At 50.9% G+C, this 18,579-nt stretch overlaps 1 protein-coding gene across 6 annotated transcripts in view; it reads left to right on the top strand.

The window, feature by feature from the left end:
* Per2 (period circadian regulator 2) overlaps nt 1-18,579 on the top strand; it is a 43,168-nt gene that overhangs the window by 7,261 nt on the left and 17,328 nt on the right. For 2 of the 6 annotated variants that reach the window (XM_029476463.1, XM_029476476.1), the window contains exons 2-12: nt 1,193-1,431; nt 2,298-2,363; nt 3,311-3,465; nt 6,620-6,741; nt 7,476-7,677; nt 11,611-11,662; nt 12,463-12,605; nt 14,036-14,114; nt 16,645-16,751; nt 17,231-17,384; nt 17,671-17,779. In XM_029476463.1, coding sequence (XP_029332323.1) covers nt 1,211-1,431; nt 2,298-2,363; nt 3,311-3,465; nt 6,620-6,741; nt 7,476-7,677; nt 11,611-11,662; nt 12,463-12,605; nt 14,036-14,114; nt 16,645-16,751; nt 17,231-17,384; nt 17,671-17,779 — 1,410 coding nt within the window. In that variant the 5' untranslated portion in view covers nt 1,193-1,210. Of the gene's footprint in view, nt 1-1,192; nt 1,432-1,512; nt 1,554-2,297; nt 2,364-3,310; nt 3,466-5,610; nt 6,428-6,619; nt 6,742-7,475; nt 7,678-11,610; nt 11,663-12,462; nt 12,606-14,035; nt 14,115-16,644; nt 16,752-17,230; nt 17,385-17,670; nt 17,780-18,579 lie in introns of those variants that run through there. The other 4 variants (XM_029476468.1, XM_029476465.1, XM_029476470.1 and 1 more) reach the window with 4 other exon arrangements.

Raw genomic sequence — 18,579 nt, 5'->3', positions numbered from 1 at the left:
AAGGAACCCCGTGGGGGTATTGTGCCTTTTAGGATGCTCTCAGAGAGCCTACTGCTGACACTTGGCCTCCTAGCAAGGGCCAGCAAGTCCCCTGCCCTCCAACTTCCTCATGTGCTTGGCAGAGTAGAGGTCAGGAGGAGAGAGCAGCCAGGCATGTCTTCCTTGGCCTGCTGTGGTCCAGGTTCCCTCAGCTCCTGCTTCTTCCCTACCACCTTGGGTTGTGGTGAACTGCCTCTCCCAGGCCCAGCCTTAACAGCTTTTAGCTGTTTGCATAAACTTAATGTGACCTGACTCAGCTTAAGTGACATCTGCTTCCTTCCAGGGTCCCTGGCCCTCCCTTTTCCTCCCAGCGACATCTAACAGTCTCTTACCTTTGAGCTGTGGCCTCCTGTCTGGTGCTATGCCCACCCTTCCCCATCACTAAGTCTGTGATCTTTTATGGGGTTCAGAGTTCTATGGAAGCCTTCTTAGCGGTGGGCTGTTAGCTGCTTCTGCCCACCTATCCCTAAGCACACAGGTTTCTATTTAGTGTGGCCATGGGATCCGGCCAAATGTAAACCCCGTCATGACTTTGATGCTTAGGCACTTCAGTGGCCCCTGACGGCTCAGGGTAAGCTTGAGTCTCCTTCCCGCTCACACCACCTTATTCCAATGCCAGGCTCCCTGCAGTGCCGGAGCCCCTAGCACCTGGAGCGCTCCATGGCATAGAGGCCTCTTCACCCCTCACCCAACAGCATTACCTCTCCAGGAGACCCGGCTGCCCCCAGCTTCTCTGTAGCACATGCCATGTTGTGATGGAGTTGTTTTTGGACCCCACTGCTTAATGTCACCTGTGGAGATAATAGGATGAAGATTCTCATGCCTGGTTTACCATTTAGCATGACTATATTTCCCCACTGTCATGTAGGGTGAGTGGCTGTCTGTGCCCTTGTCTGTCCACTGGCAAGGCTGTCAGCACCTCCATAGCCCAGCTGAAGCTCTCGGGCCAGCTGCCCTCCTGATCCAGGGCCAGTAGCAGCTCAGGAATCAAGAACACATAAACACTATAGTAAATGGCAGCTGTGCTGCCAGTGATACTGGGAATCAAACCGAGGGCCTCGCACAGACAAGGCGAGTGCTTTACCATTGATCTCTAGCCTCAGCCTCTCTGGTGCCTTTGAACATTTGCCCAACGATCTTCTCCTTCCACTAGCTTCTTCCAGAGCCCGACATGAATGGATACGTGGACTTCTCCCCAAGTCCCACCAGCCCCACCAAAGAGCCAGGGGCACCTCAGCCCACCCAGGCTGTGCTCCAGGAAGACGTGGACATGAGCAGTGGCTCCAGCGGAAACGAGAACTGCTCCACGGGGCGGGACTCTCAGGGCAGTGACTGCGATGACAATGGGAAGGAGCTGCGGATGCTAGTGGAATCTTCCAACACTCACCCCAGGTAGGTCAGCCGCAGACCAGGCCCTCACACACAGGACACTGGTGGGACTCTCAGGGCAGTGACTGCGATGACAATGGGAAGGAGCTGCGGATGCTAGTGGAATCTTCCAACACTCACCCCAGGTAGGTCGGCCGCAGACCAGGCCCTCACACACAGGACACTGGTGGCTCCCTCCATAGTTTGTTACCCATCTTCAAGCAGCAAGTACCAGGACTTGCAGGGTGGCAGTACTTCTTAATCCTGTAGATGGCATTTATTGTTCCAAATAACGATACCACATCATCTTTGCATTTTTGTATCTGATGCACTTAACAGACAGTCCAGTCAGATCTCGGAGGAGCCTGCTCACTCACATACATTCGGTCACAGAATATTCCTTTTCATTTCTGTCTCTCAGTGTTCAAGTCTCCTAATATCTGAAGCTCTTATGTTTCAGTTTTAACATGATTTTTCCTTTTTTAAATTTTAACTTTAAAGTATATGGGTGTTTTGCCTGTATGTATATCAGTGCACCACTTGCATGCTTGGTGACCATAGGGGACAGAAGAGGGCATTGGATCCCCTGGAACTGTGAGTTACAGATGGGTGTAAGCAGCCATGTGGGTGCTGGGAATCGAACCTGGGTCCTCTGAAAGCTCTCTTCACCACTGAGCTGATTCTCCAGCTCTGACTTTTATTTTGAGGGGAAGCATGGAGGCCATACTATGGGTCTCAGGCACTCCAGGCAAGTCCTTTGTCCCAAAGCCACCACCCAGCATATGGTAATATTTTCTTTAAAATCTCTGGTGTGATGTCCCTAGTCAGTTTTATTGGCTGGTTGGGGGAAGAGGCATGTGGAGATCTTATCTATCTATCTTCCCTTGCAGCCCTGATGATGCCTTCAGACTCATGATGACAGAGGCAGAGCACAACCCCTCCACGAGCGGCTGCAGGTGAGACCCACCACAGACCATACCTCTCGCCTCATGCCCTTTCAGTGATGTGGGGCCCACCACAGACAGCCCCCACCTCATGCTCTGCCAACGAGCTGCGGGACTTTCTCTCAGGCTGCATTTGGAAGTCATGTGACCTCGTTAGCTCTGATAAATCTGTTGGTCTGAGCAGCCGGTTAGTGTGACACCTACATGGGCACTGTACTTCTGAGTCCTGGTTGTTCTTGGGGGACCCGGTTCCTGCCTAGCTGCACCCTAGGCAGTCTTGCCTCAGCCCTGTGTATGCAGCAGGAACCTTCTCACCCTTTTGCAACAAATTATCTGTGCATCCACAGACATTTTTTTTTAAATCAGTTTTTGGGGCAAAGTCCGCTCTCCCAGGCATGTGGGCACTTGGCCATTGAAGTCTCAGGGACCTGGCCCATCGTTCTTTGGGTACCTTCTCCTTGACACAAGCCATTTACATCAGCAATTCCTTGTTATCGGGCCTGTCTTTCTCTGCTCACTATCCTCACTGGGATTCCTTCCTAAGAGTCCCCTTTGCTCTCATCTGTTTTCCTGACCCATGCTCATGACTCCAGGGGCTCTTTCTCTGTCCTTCATACCATCCTTGTCCCTTTGCCTGGGCTAGCCAAGGAAGAGCCCTGTGGTGAAGCCTACACCACTGTACCAGGGGTTGACCAACAGCCCTCCTAAATGTGGTCCAGCCTGGCCCCAGGATAAAGATCTAGTTGGAAGACTTCTCTCTCTGGGTGAGAACAGGAATTCTTATCAGTCTGTGGTCTCCTGGAGGAGCCTCGGCTTCCGTGTCTATAGACCTCATTAGTAACTTCACAGAGAAGGTGCTGGCCCACAGTGAGGGAGGCCAGGGGTGCTGGCTGTCCCTGCCCCCACCACTCTTTTTAGAAGGCTCACATTTGATCCCCCTCCCACTTTAAATTTCACAGTAGTGAGCAGTCCGCCAAAGCTGACGCACACAAAGAACTGATAAGGACCCTGAGGGAGCTGAAGGTCCACCTCCCGGCAGACAAGAAGGCCAAGGGGAAGGCCAGCACGCTGGCAACCTTGAAGTATGCCCTGCGGAGCGTGAAGCAGGTGAAGGGTATGTCTACTTTGCACGTCTGTTCAAACCCATAGAAACAAGGTTTTGGTTGGTTGGTTTGCTAGCTTTTTGCATGCAAGCGCGCGCATGTGTGTGTGTGTGTGTGTGTGTGTGTGTGTGTGTGTGTGTGTGTGTGTGTGTGTGNGTGTGTGTGTGTGTGTGTGTGTGTGTGTGTGTGTGTGTGTGTGTATGTGTGTGTGCATGTGTGCATGTGCGGCAGTCAGAGGACAACCATGTAGAGTCAGGGTTATTCTCTTCTTCTATCTTTATGTAGGTTCCAGAGATTGAACTTGGGTCTCCAGGCTTGCACAACAAAGCCCTTACCCTCTGAGCCATCTCACCAGCCCCAGAAACACGTCTTAAATGTCCCAAACTACCTTCCAGATAATCACAGCTTTCAAAGACTCATCCCAGAAAAAGCAGAAGGCAGCAATAAAGATTTGATCGTGCTCAAGTTGGTTGAGAACCATGGCTCATTGCAGTTTTCTATCGAACTGCAGCTTTTAGAGGCAAAACCAAAAATAGGTAGAAAACCAGGGGACCGGATGCCTCGTGTACTGAGTATGATCAGGTCATTTTCAGAAGTTTAGCATAGTCCAGGCCCTGGCATGTGTTTGGGACTGTGAGTTCAGAAAGATGGCCACACAGTGCCATGAGCTGTGTGGGTGAGGAGATTGAAGTAGAACATTCCTGAGCTCTTGGCTACCTTCAACCTGTAGCCTGAGAAAGGAAGCAAAGGGGGTTGCTAGCTCTCAGCACTCAGGATCTCAGGTAGCCCAGGCTGACCACAACTTGCTAAGCCTGCTGCGTAACTGAGGATGACCTTGAACCTCTACATCCTTTCGCCTGCACCTTTTAAATACTAAGACTATAGGTGTGTACCACCATATCTGGTTTTATGTGCTGTTGGGGAATCTAGCTTAAGGCTTCATGCCTGCTAGGCAAGCACTCTACTAAATCTCAGGTGCTGTGTGTATGTATGTATGTTAATGTGTGTACCTGAACATATGTATATGTACCAAATGTTTGCAGTGCCAGTGGAAGCCAGAAGAGGGCACCAAATCCCACGGAACTGGAATTAAAAACAGTTGTGTGCTACCTTGTGGGTGCCGGGAATAGAACCCTGGTCCTCTTAGCCACCGCATCATCTCTCCAGCCTGCTCACCCAGGCACTTCTTAATTCATGAACATAACTCAAATGACTCATTTCCCGTTGATTTAAAAATGTTTACCCACAAAACATTTTCTGCCCTGCTGGTTATTTCAACCAAGAAGGAAGGCAACAGGGCACACGGCAACACCACCCGTCACTCAAGTTCAGTCACAGGACAGCCCTCACCATCATGCATGCACAATCGGGGCAACTCTGCCATCAAGAGTCCTGCTGCTGATTGCTTGTTTGATCTTTAAGAAGACTATGGTAGAGCATTTTGTCTGGCTCGTGAGCTAGGAGACTGGGGCTACGGAGTAAGAACCTGAAAAAGAACTCGGGTACTTTCCTGATGAGGGAGGCAATGGGTCTCTAGCACCCCCAGTAGACTCAGTCCTCCTTCATTGCTCCTGCCCAGGATCTGCCCGGATCAGCTTCCCCCATGTCCTGGCTCAGGCAGTTACAGTTGTTCTTGACTCCCAGACAAGAAGGGACACTGCCCAAGCAGAAAGCAGGTAGTCCATCTCCCAGATTCAGCCTCAGTCCCCAGGGTAGATCATTCCAGGATAGTCCAGCTGTAGGCATTGGCAGAAAGGCATGTTTAGTCAGTTGCTAGGCACAGGGGTGAGCGAGCTCTGCAGGTGCTCTGCTGTGGAGAAAGTGCCTTCATAAAGCCCTGGCTCAGGGTGCTAAGTATTTAGTCCCTATTCTTTCCAGCCACTGATGGTGGCAGATGTCCCTCGCTATGTGCTGGGACTTGCAGTAAACAGATAGAGGCAAACACCCCATTGGGGCAGGGAAGACAGGTGCCATGGCAAGTGATGTGGAAAGCAGGACCCCCTCCACCACATCACCCATGTGTGGCACTTGTGAGAATACCTCCCCACTGCATGACTGTGCCTTTGATCACAGTCACATACATGCAATGAGGGCTGAGTACTACATGTTACAAATACACATCAAAATAGACAAAGCCAAAAGGCTGCAATCTAGGCAGTGTGGGCTTTGCTGTAAACATTGCTGGCTGTCTTGAAGCCATTAAGCATGTAGGCCAGGCTTGTGGCCGGCAGTCTAGGTATGAGCTTGCCCTTCAGACAGTCTCCTGTTGAGTATCTGGATGGCTTTCTGTCAGTAGGTAGGTTGCTGGTATTAATGGCTGTGCCTAAGGAAGACCCTGCTCTCTGGAAAGAGCAGCTATGTGAATCAGTCAGACCTGGAAGCGGCTCACCCTCCAGGGACTATTGGTTTGCGTGCTTGGCCACAGTAACTTCGGAACTTGGGAGTTCTGCCAAATCAAGAATGTTCCTAAGCTTTCCAGCAGAGAGCATGCTCAGAAACTTACCAGTCTGTGAAGGTGGAGAGATCAACATCAGATAAGCCCCAGCCACGAGTCCAAAGACCTCACCATCACGCTGCAGGGACACAGGCTTGGCTGGATCCCGAGGTCAAACTCCGGGACACAGCCACCCTAGGTTCCGTCTACCTAAGGGCAGCTTGGTGGGGCTTTAGAGGCAGGACCGACTGCGTTGATTCCGTATGCAGTGAGAGCAGCTCTGGCCTGAGCTGCCAGAATCCCACCAGATACAAACTCAGATGAGCGGCCGGAGTATTTGTAGACGCTGCTCACAGCGCTTTCTTTCCAATGTGGCTTCTGGGACCTGTTCCTCTTCCAAGCAGTCGATCCTGCCTGTGTGGACGTTTCTAAAGGGACCACCCCAAGGCACAGGTGGCTGGGATGCTTCTGTGGATCCTAAGTTTGACCATTGTGCTTACGTCACGCTTCAGGGACCTGTTGCACCCTTATGACTTAAAGTAATGTATTTATGAGTTTTAAAATTCCTAACAAAGGCCTGCCTGGCGTGTCAGAGAAACTGCTCCCCACTCAAAGTTCTATCACATCCCAATTGTTCACTTGAGAAAAACAGACCCCACCTGCAGGGGCCAGTGACAGTATTCTGTCATGTGGGCCCCATCTGCTGAACATGGGTGTCGCTTCTCTTATAGCTAATGAGGAGTACTACCAGCTGCTAATGTCCAGTGAAAGCCAGCCCTGCAGTGTGGATGTGCCTTCCTACACCATGGAACAGGTTGAGGGCATTACCTCCGAGTATATCGTGAAGAACGCGGTGAGTGTTTTGACAGGGCACGAGTTCTCCCTTGGGGAAGGCAGCTGGTCCAATGTCAGGAGGCGGATCTCTGAATAAAATCACGAAGGTGGTGATTCTCAGTGAAGTCTTCATCTCTGGCCGACTCTGACTCATAGCTCCCAGTGCCAGAGAAACCCAGCTGTGTCAGAACTTGTTGCTCCTGCTTTTTGTAGCCTCAGGATGAAGAGACAGATTTAGTAGCCGCCTGTTTGTCCATGCTTCATAGTAATAAAGTCTGGGTCCAAAGCCCATATTTCTAAATGTCATCTAAGGGTCTGGGAGAGGAGAGACCCTACCCCCGGATTCCCAACTAGAGCAGACAATAATCTGTGAAGACCCAGCATGTATGAGAGCAGTGCTGAACTTGTGTCAGCCCAGCTCCTTGAGCCTCCCTACATCTTTCTACTTAGCAGCTCCCTCCAAGGAGGCTGGCCTATGCTCAAATGGGCAGGCCACCCCAAGAACCTGAAAGAGGCCAGCTGGCAAAGGTCACTTGGCCAGTTTAGGGAGCACAGGTGCTTAGGAAGGCTGGCCTAATGTATCTCTGATAGTGTTACGTTGGACTTTTGCATTGGAACAGGAAAGTCAGGTTGGACAGGATTGGGAAGGTTCAGGTGCAACCTGACTCTCATGTCAGGATGCTCCTACCAGCCTTAGCGCTATAGTATAGTCCATAGTGAGTATATTCACCTGATCATCCTCTCCATTTCCAGGATATGTTTGCTGTGGCTGTGTCCCTGGTTTCTGGGAAGATCCTGTACATCTCTAACCAAGTGGCCTCCATCTTTCACTGTAAGAAGGACGCCTTCAGTGATGCCAAGTTTGTGGAGTTCCTGGCTCCTCATGACGTCAGTGTGTTCCACAGCTACACCACCCCTTACAAGCTTCCGCCCTGGAGTGTGTGCAGCGGCTTAGGTGAGGTCCTGACTGCAGCATCTTGTCCCCTCTGAGTCAGAGTGTGGAGGAGGCTGGTGGCAAGGGCAGAGGTTGGGAGCTGGCTTCCCTTCTCAGCTATGTCAGAACGACCCACGGAGCCCTCCTGACAGGCTGCCAGCCACTGATCTGTCCAGGGCAAGAGGCAAACAGCTGTTTGTCTCTAGAGTAAATAGCCTCTTTGTAAACTTCAGAGGGTCTTCAAAATTAGGCATTTTAGAAATGGAGTTATTCAGAGGAGAAACCTTGACGTAACTGCCCTGCAGGGAGCTGGGGAGCATCCTGTGAGGCAGAGGAGTGTTCGGTGGGACAGTAGCTACCTGCAGGCAGCAGTTAGTCCCCTCAGGGCCTTAGCTGCCATAGTGTTCAGGGGTGACATTTGTCAGGGTGACTTTCTTTTGGGGAGCTTCATCTTGTCTGGAGGCAGGATCATAAGTTTAGGTTATAAAGCTCTCTGGGCTTATGCGGCTTTCCCCACTCACTAGCAAGTGTGTACGCTGGCTTTGTGACCCACCTGTGCCCAGGCTTCTTGCCCTGGCTCAGCCCTTCTTATCTGGCAGACACTCTGTGTCTTCTCTCTGTAGAGCCAGTTGTGTCATTCTCCTTGTGCCTTCCCAGTCTCCCCCAAGCCCCAGTCAGTCCGCTGCAGTCTGAGTATGGTTTGTCCTCTCCAAAACTCCAGTTGCAATTTGCTGGTATCACACTATTTAAGGTGGGACTTTGAGGTAATTACGGTCATGAGGAGAGACTCATGCCTTTCTCCTGGAATAGACTTCCTTGTTAGGACTCAGCTAGCACTGAGGGAATGGATGGGTTGCTCTAAAATGAGGCTGTCCCTTCTGCACGTGTCCTTCATACCGTTTCCTGCCATGATTTGAAGCAGCACATGACCCTCTCCAGCAGCACAGAGGATCCTTGCCCTGTGCTCTTGGACATCCCCCAGCCTCCAAACCCAGGAGCTAAACTAACCCATCCCCCCCCCCCCAAGTCAGCCTGCGAAGCTTTTCACAGCAATGGAAAATGGACTGAAACAGTTCTGCTGAGAACTGCGTGCCGCTGCAGTGGTCCCTGAAACAGCAGAGAACAGATTTGGAACTTAGGAATTGGGAGCAGCTGAACTGCTTCAAAATGAAAACCAGAAAAGGCCCAAGTGTTGAGGTTCTGTTCTGGTGTTAGAGGGCAGAGGAAGACGGGAAGACTGGGGAAATCTTAAAGCTTTTCTCATTCGCATAAACGGTTATGAGCAGCATGCTGACGGAAGTGTCGGAGGGACTAGCCACAGTCTGACCACGTACAGGGGAGTGTGTTGGAATGCAGGGGTGCAGCCAACCAGGTTGCTAAGGGATTCCATGGGTGGGAGATAAATAGCAATGAAGACCTCCTCATCACAGCGAGGCACAGCAGAGATCTTCAAGAATGCCTCTGATCCCCGAATCACGCATAGCTCTCACCAGCTCTCACTGTGGCCCCAGTGCTTGCTGTAGGCACAACCCCCACATTCTCCATCAGGTGTAAGAAAACCCTTGCCACTGTTCCTGTGGGGATGATTCTGTAGGCAGGAAGGTGAGGCCTAGCTTCCTCTGCCACAGGAACAGAGCTGCCCCAGAGAATATCACCAAGACTGTGCCAGCCAGTGCTGTCAGGCTGCCACCCTGGGAAGCCGAGCCACCAAAGACAAGCCACACATCCCAGGAAAACCACAGGCAGTCCTAACAGTCAAAGCTGGACTGAGCCCAGTAAGCCATGGGGCGGAGCTACTTGCTGCTTTGGGGGTCCAGTCTTACCCACGTGCACCAAGTATGTAGCAGGTGCTGGGGTAACAGGATGATCCCCCAGCTTTAGGACAAGGCTACTGGGACCTAGTTTCAGCCTTTCCTGAGGCCCATTGTCCCATCTTTCTGGCCAGTCTTCCTCTGGAGCAGCATGCCTGTCCCTCATCCTGTGGCCTTGGAGCAGAAGATAGGTTTGAGCTCACAGTTGGACTTTGGATTTTCCGGTTGGCACTGGAGACTGTGGGACGGACTTGATTATAGTTATGAGAAGAACATGAGCTATGGCAAGCCAGAAGGGCCACCTGTGGGCTGCTCTCCTCTCAAACTCATGCTGAATTTGGTCACTTGTGGAATGTGGGATAACTAGTCTTTGAGGGGGTGACCAAGTCACAGAGAGGGATTGGCAGGTGTGCTTTTGTTCTCCTGGGACTGGATTACTGTGACCATTATGTACCTCCACAGGCAGCTCCTCTCTCCTGTCATTTTAGCTACAGGCCTCTTGTGGGTGAACTCTGCAGTTCTGCATTGTATGTTGCCAGCTTCCTCTGCAGACTCTGACTCTAGAAGAGCTTCAGGGCATCCAGGCTCACAGCACTGTCACTGACGGAGGACTGAGGAGGAGCTAGGTCACAGCACTGTCACTGACGGAGGACTGAGGAGGAGCTAGGTCACAGCACTGTCNGCACTGTCACTGACGGAGGACTGAGGAGGAGCTAGGTCACAGCACTGTCACTGACGGAGGACTGAGGAGGAGCTAGGTCACAGCACTGTCACTGATGGAGGACTGATGAGGAGCTAGCCTCCACCACTACTGACAAGGGTAGCCAGCAAGAGTTCATTACTGTCTGCCCACCAATGGCTGATGGTCACAGCCCATTATGGGCTTTGGATGCCCAGAACTGAAGACTGTAGCTTCCCAGAGCAGAGGAACAAGGACCAAGACAGGATTGTTCTGGGCTTGTCAGTGGACCGATCTGCCATCCTGTCTGTGGCTGGCAGGTCACTGATGTCTGCTTACACAATGGCTTCTCAACCATTGCCACCGCCACCTTGAAGCAGTGGCTCTGGCCAGCTCTCCCGTTGACAGGTGCCCCCCCCCCATCCCTGTTCTGTAGCATCAGAGATGGACACTGCCTTTGTGTCCTTCACCAGCTCAACAACCATATGGCCTCAGTGGGCAGTGGGGTCGATACACCATTTTGTCTGAGGGTTTCCTCTGAAGGGGGTTGTCTACTTTCTCCCTAAACCCTGAGACTGTTAAAAAAACAAACAAACAAACAAACAAACCAAAGTTTGCAGTGTGAATTACAGGAGTGTGGTTCAGGATCAAGGAAAAGAAATGGCTGGGCATGTAGACTGCCAGCTGAGCAGCCTGGGCTGCCTCTCCAGAAAGAGGCTAGCCAAAGTATGTTCTAAATGGAAAGGAGAACCTGGTGACCTCAGAGAGGCCTTTTGCAGGCTGGTAATTCTGTATCATTTTCTGTAACTAGTCATTTCCTGTGTTTCTTCATTTCTTTCGAATGGAAAAAATACTATACCCAAGACAAAGTTGAAGGAGTTTCTAACCTTCAAGCTGTTCTAGAGATGCCTGCTCCCTTCTCTCACTTGAGGTCCAGCCAGCTCACGTTTCCCAAGACACTGTAAATCTTAAAGTAAGTTGGTATTTTAGAAAGTGTTGATATTTTCAAAAGCCTCGAGTCACTTCTGTTAGGAGCAAGTATCTCAGCAGCAATAGCAGTGAGAATGCCCAGGGGTCTATCAGCAAGTACACACATCCGTGTCTTCCAGAGATGAACTGCCAGTGTGTTGGTAGCGCCTCTGCGCCCAGCTCAGAAGTTTTAAACAACCGTGTTTGCTAGCTCTCGCCAGTAATCCCAGCACCCTAGAGGCAGAGGCTGAAGGATAGCTGCAAGTCCTAGGCCAGCCAGAGCTGCATAGTAAAACCCTGACTCAAACCTTTCTAAAGCAAGGCTGTAAACTTGTAGGGCAGTGTAATCTGGTCTATGGCACCCTTTGGCATGGTGTCCAATATGAAAGCTCTATGAAGGACTCACTCTGTACTTGGGCCACCTTGCGATGCACACCTCGGTTTGATACTGTGCTTATTGACACGGGAATGAATGACTCTGGGTTTTTCTTGTAGATTCTTTCACTCAAGAGTGCATGGAGGAGAAATCTTTTTTCTGCCGTGTCAGGTAAGTCCACTGTCCAGTCTTTCAAACTCAGGAAGAAGCAATATAGACGGTCTACCACCTGTACTTGTGGGAGAATTGGGGTATATTGCTTGCCCCTCCCCCGACTCTGAGCGTGAGACCAGGTAGAGCTTCTGCAGAGGCTGTGTGAAAACCCTGTGGAGTGATTTACATGCTACTGTATGAAGGGAGGCAATGAGTCAACCTGCCCTTCCACAAAAAAAGACAGACTGCCTTACTGTTGCTCAGGAAGACATTCCCTAGGGCCATGGCCCAGGCCGTGCCTGTAGCCCCTGAGTGTGCCCCTGCATTTCTTGGGTTAGAGTCACAGTGTACTGTGCAGGCTTTTGGTGACCAGGACATCCAGGGCAATGTCAGCAGTGACACCATGGGAAGCCGGGCCCAGAATACCTCTGAGGAAGCAACCTCCCATTCCCAGTTGCTTTGCCTTAGTCTACCTGCAACGTGCTCAAGAGAAAGGCAGGAAGGGCTCCTGCTGCCCATTGTATGGACTCTGACCGTTGACCATTCAATGTGGGTCTAATGGAGAGTGCCTAAGGGTGAGCTCTAGCGAGCTTCTCCAGTGGGCCCAGATGTGAGCTGCCTTCCGCATGGCCTGGGTTCCCACGAGAGGTTTTGCTGTGCCAGTCTTGCTGAGCATCCTTGGCATCTGGTACAACAAGTGGGGGAGTCACCCAGCCCTCACAGACAGCTAAGAGCAGGGCTCACTAGCAGGCCAAGGCTTCTCTTCGTCATGGCTCAGAACCTTGACCCTCACTCTCTCCACACTCCTCTCTCCACAGTGTTGGGAAACACCACGAGAATGAGATTCGCTACCAGCCCTTCCGCATGACACCCTACCTGGTCAAGGTGCAAGAGCAGCAGGGTGCCGAGAGCCAGCTCTGCTGCCTGCTGCTGGCAGAGAGGGTACACTCGGGCTATGAAGGTATAGCCATGCCTGACCAGGGAGCACATTAGCTCATCCTGCTTGCCTGCGATTGACACATGATGTCCAAAGTGTCCCTAGCTGCTCGTTCGCCTTGGCCTCTCCCCAACCCTGTCAGTCTCCTTCTCTGAATTCAGCACAGTTCTCTTTGCTATGTGGCTCTTCCATAGCAGCTGAAGGCAGCTGTGCCCGTTTGCTTCTTCCCTCCCCACAAAGTGGCACCATCTCTGAGGCCCCGTATCCCTCTTATCTTCATCCCTCACCCTTGCCTCTGCCTCATGACATCTCAGTACCCCCCAGAACCTCCACTTACTCCCTCAGCCTCCAGTGCTGGGCTATCCTTGTCCCTACCTTGGGCCATCTTGACTTCCGTCTGGATTGCCTTCCTCCCAGCTTGTGGTTTCTGTTGAGCACGAGGCTTCGCCTTGCCCTTCACTCCACCTGACTTTCTCTGCAGCACAGCCCAAGGCCATCTAGTTATCCTAATGATGTCCCATCAGTGAGGACTTCTCAGGCCACCTTGCCTCCTGACAGTCAGGTTTTCCCCATGGAGCCCAAAGAAAGCTATACCATCCTGACTCCTTCTTGGGATTTCTCTAAAAATATTGTTTTCTCATCCTGTGGTCCTTATGTCTACTCCAGTGCCTGGCTAGACACTGTTTGTTTTCTGTGTGTCAACTCAGGATACACAGGACTGATGATCCTCTGACAGCATCTTCACCCAGCCCAGGAACATTTATTTATCCCTGGAATTTGATTAGCCATGAGTTTTTTGTTTTGTTTTGGTATTTTTTTTCAGAGCACTTCCTGAAAGTGATAGCCCTGTGTTCTAACGTGATTTTCCTCTCTAACGCAACGATGTATCTCTGCATTCTGAACATTCCCTTTCTAATATTCATTATGAGTATAAAGAGGAGGGACAACTTGTCACCCCAAATCATGAATGTCCTTCAAGAACCAAAGATTTTAGAATTCGATAGTTAGGGAAAACACTGGATATACAACTTCCTATATGGGATGGATTGGCTTTGTCGTCATCCCTGCAACCCCTGGAAACTGTTAAGTTCTCCTGTTCAATGGCCTTGGCAAACCATATGTCATATAACTCATCTTTACAGAAGTGATTTCTTTAGGTTATTGTAGTTTTCATCTTATAAACCATGAAGGTGGTCTTCTGTCCCAGGGCCGCATGTCTCAGCTGGCATGGCAGCTCCCATTGGCTCCCAGAGAAGTTAAAGAGGCTGTGGTGGCCATCTGATTGGGGCCTGCCCTGCCTTCAGCATGGTGGCTCTGTTACTCAGTCTACCTTCCCATTGCCTGCCCATCACTCTCTGTCATTGAGCATTTCCCTAGTTATTGCAGAACTAACTAACCAAGTCAGTTTTAAGAACTAACTAAGTTTCTCAGAAGTGAAACTTCTGTTCTTGCAGCCCCTAGAATCCCTCCTGAGAAGAGGATCTTCACAACAACCCACACACCAAACTGCTTGTTCCAGGCTGTGGATGAAAGGTGAGTAGTGCCTCACTGTTGACAGGGCCTGCTGTTGCTTGTCTAGGAATCAGTACTGTGTCCTCTGTGTCACCAGGTCCTAGGACAGACACTCAGTGTTTCCTCATTGTCTTGGTAACAACCAAAGTGGAAATAATGAACCTTTCTTGCTTTTGACATCATTGCTGAAGGCAAAATTGTGTGTCATTTTCCCTACATGGCAATGGACAAAAATGTGTGACTGTGCTATTCTGTGACACAGTGATGCTTCAGTCAGACCACATACACTATTGTGATCCCATGATCTAGTGACCGGCTGCCATATGCCATGCTCCAGTAGGGTAGTAGCCACAGCTGTGCACAGTACAGCACTGTTGTTTCTGCACTCGATCTTAGCTAAAAGGCTGAGAAGCAATGCACTGTTGTTTCTGGCTTATGATTTACAACTTGTCACTTCCCCTTTATTTCACAAGACAGGGTGTTGTGGTACCCAGCAGCAGCCTCACAATTCTGTATGCCCTGGGTTTCTATATTACACCAGCAGTCAGGCCCGGTGACTGATCTGTGTTGTGGGAGTTCGTCTTTGCTTGCCCAACACTGCTTGTACAACAGAATTGCCTAAGGATGCATTTTTTCAGGCTGTGTCTTACTCTTACAGAACATGTGACTATACAGGCAGTAATACAATTTGAAATTACACTGACAGGTGCACAAAATCCAGTTGCAGGAGCACACATTTGTGATCTTGGCGTGATGAGGTTGAGACAGGAACATTTAGGGGTTCAAGTTCCTACTTCAAAAAGAACGAAAGCAAGAAAACAAACACCACAGTTTCTAAGAAATGAATACTATAAATGGGGCTCTCTGGAAAGCTGGGGACTATTTAGTTGAGCCTGCCTTTCTTGCCCTGTTTAAACTCCTTCTAATGGGTGATAGTATCATCAGGGATGGGGTGCCAAGGGCTGATGTCAGGAGGAGATGCCATTGGCAGGACCTCAGCAGGAGTCTGTCTTCTGGGGTCCCCCTACACCTTTTCTCAGAGCGCTCCTCAGGCTTGTCTCACTGGGTCTGCCATGGAGGGTACTGTAGCTGGTGTAAGAAGTCCTGACTAGATTCAAAAGTGCTTGGTTCTCAACAGGTTGTGGTCAACTGTGTGCCTTCCCCAGGCTCCCTGACAGATGAGGAGTGGGAAATCAAATGGCTGTTAGGAATGGTTTGAAGAAACATGTCTCAAGAAAATACCACAGGAAGTGGACAGAAAAACAGACCAAGTCACCCCCCTAGATTTGTCTACCTGGCCAGGGACACAAGGTCTCCTCTTTTGAGTCACACTGCACTGCCTCCAGGAAGGTTCCACTCTGCCGGCAGTCAGAGACCTGCCACTGCTGGCCTAGGTCCCTTGGGTGTGCCCTGCAGGTCACCTGTGGTCCAGGGACCAGAAAGACAGTATCAGATGCAGATCTTGGGGCCGAATGTACAAAGCCACCTAAAAGGCTGCCATTGCTACATAGACCTAAGGACTGTGTGCAGACTGCCAGCTGTTTTGTTCCAGCTGTGAGGCAAGAGGACAGGCCAGGGCCTGTGCGAGGCAGTCTGCCAAGTTCTCCACAGTGAGTGGAACCTAAAGGGCCCCTTCATGGAACCCTGCGGTCAGGATCAAGCATAGAGCCCTTCCTCCTCAGCGTTGTTCTTCTATTTCCCCCACTCTCTTCCTTTCTTTCTCTTCCCACTTCCCAGCTACTTCTTCCTTTTTCCCTATTCTTCCTCCCCTCCCCCAATCTCTCCAGCCAGGCTTGTGTTGGGAGGGTGCCAGGAACATTCTGTACACTCTGTCCGAAGGGAAACAGGAGGCCTGAGAGTGTGCCTCAGACACTGAGGATAAAGTCAGACTTCTAGAAAGTTCTAGTCTGAGGATGTGTGTAAAAGGCCTTCCACTGAGCAGAGGAGAGTTTGAGGAAACACCTGTTGGGATGCTTGAATGCCTGGGGAAGAAGCGGGAGCTAGCCATGCTAGATGCTAACAGAGGCATAGGCAGCTGCCTCTGTCATCTCTACAGACCAGCCCAGACCACCAAGGGACTGCCACTTTAAAGAAGCATAGACAGGCACTGAACAAGACGTCCAGCCAGTCATGGGGACTTGCTGGGGAGCCACAGGAAATGGCCTGATATAGGGTCTCAAAGTGACAGAAAGGAAGACATTCTTAGAAAGACAGCTTTCAGCCAGAACTGGTTATACAGAGACTCACATTAAACTGGTCAGTATTAGAAACTGATCAAAACAAGATCAATATGTCATGATGTATTCCTGCAGGAGGTTGAACACCACTCTGTAGCTTACAGCCTCATGACTGTCACACCATAGGGATGCTGGAAAGCTGCCACCCTGAGACTCCCTAATGTTACTTCTGCTGTTTCCAACTGGGGGACTTCAGAGCCTGTATCTGTCTCTAGATGAGGAGGTGCCCTGGGATGGCCCTCCCTCAGAGTCTGCCAGCTCTGCCTGACATTTGTATTCCACGTGCTGACTGCCTTGTGTCCCTTGCCTCGCAGGGCGGTCCCCCTCCTGGGCTATCTACCTCAGGATCTGATCGAGACACCTGTGCTCGTGCAGCTCCACCCCAGCGACCGGCCCTTGATGCTCGCCATCCACAAGAAGAGTAGGTCGTCTTCTTTACGCCCCAAGGCCTGTGTGCTCTGGTACTCGGAGAGGTTGGACCCACTGGGAATGCTGAGCCCTGGTGGCTGCCCTACATCTTGGCTGAGACCTGGTGTCATCAGCTATAGGTAGACCAGGGAGAGAAAAACTCAAAGGGTTCTTGGAGACCCATATATAGTATTGGTGTTGGTGACTGTGGGGAGAGCTGCTGAGCTGTGGTGCAGGAAGGTCCTGACCATCCTTGGGAGTAGACAACACAGGACCCCTCCAAGCTGAGCCCTTGCAGACCTGGGTAGCACTGAGAGATTTGCATCCTAATGTAGGAGATGAAACTGCCTCCCCTGGAAACCATCCCTGGTGTGATTTGAAGCAGACACAGGAGTTGAAAGCAGAGGCTTTGAGGAGGTGACCTTGGCCAGCCTGTGTGTGTCTGCTCCCTACTTCACACACCAGCCCTGAGACTCGCTTCTTACCCTCTAGTCCTACAGGCCGGTGGGCAGCCTTTCGATTATTCTCCCATTCGATTCCGCACCCGCAACGGGGAGTACATCACATTGGACACTAGCTGGTCCAGCTTCATCAACCCATGGAGCAGGAAGATATCTTTCATCATTGGGAGGCACAAAGTCAGGGTGTGAGTGCTCCCAGGGTTCCGCTCTGTGGATTTTGGGGGATTCTGGCCTATTCTTACCTCTCACAGCAGGGGGCAAAGATGGGGAGTTATCTCCCTATGGAGGAGCTGCTGGCCACGTGCATGGGCAAGGGATGATCTGCCCAGGTGGGAGGAACTCTTGTAAGCAGAGTTATATGCAGCTGGAGGTCTGTGGGATAGAGATGGAGATTCTGACCCCAGGAGGCCATGTGGGTACCACATTCAGGCCAGGCAGGCCCTTCTGAGGAAACAAATTCCAATCACACAGAGGCCCTTTGAATGAGGATGTGTTCGCAGCCTCCCCGTGCCCAGAGGAGAAGACTCCACACCCCAGCGTTCAGGAGCTCACAGAACAAATCCACCGGCTGCTGATGCAGGTGAGTGCCGAGTGAGTTTCCCTAGCCTTAGAATCATCCGTGTCGCAGCCATGATGCTGAGTAAGCCATTGAAGGGTGCTCATGCCCCACAGCCTGTCCTTCAGTCCTGATAGGATTTCCACTGGTCTAAGTCCTACTCTTTCCCAAAACACTGTCACCAACACTGGGAACTTGGTGACATTACCCTCCAGTAAAATCAGTTTATCTACAGCCAGTCCCACTACTGAGTGGATGTCCCCTCTTGGCTATAGGATTCAAAGAGTGACTATAGTTGAATTGGTTTTGTTTTTAAAACCTCAATAGACTGCAAAAGACCTCAGCTTGCAGTAATTAACTGGTTGAACATCGTCTTAGGGTTTCATTGCTGTGAAGAGAGACCATGACCAAGGCAACTCTTATAAAGGACAACATTTCATTGGGGCTGGCCTACAGGTTCAGAGGTTCAGTCTCTTGTCATCATGGTGGAAAGGATGGCAGCATCCAGACAGACATGGTGCTGGAAAAGGAGTTGAGAGTTCTACATCTTGATTGGAAGACAGCCAGGAGGAGGTTCTCTTCCATACTGGGCAGAGCTTGAGCATTTAGAGCCCTCAAAGCCTGCCTACATAGTGACACACTTCCTCCAACAGGGCCACACCCATTCCAACAAGGCCACACCTCCTAATAGTGCCATTCCCATAGGTCAAGCATATTCAGACCACCACAAAGGTTGCTTTTTGTCTTTTCACTTTTTTTTTCTTTTGGGGGCGAGGGGAGTGTTGAGACTGGGTCTCTCTGTGCACTCTTGGCTGTCCTGGAAT

The sequence above is a fragment of the Mus caroli genome, chromosome 1 (genome assembly GCF_900094665.2).
Source record: "Mus caroli chromosome 1, CAROLI_EIJ_v1.1, whole genome shotgun sequence".
Lineage (NCBI taxonomy): Eukaryota > Metazoa > Chordata > Mammalia > Rodentia > Muridae > Mus > Mus caroli.
This window is presented reverse-complemented; position numbering and strand designations above follow the sequence as displayed.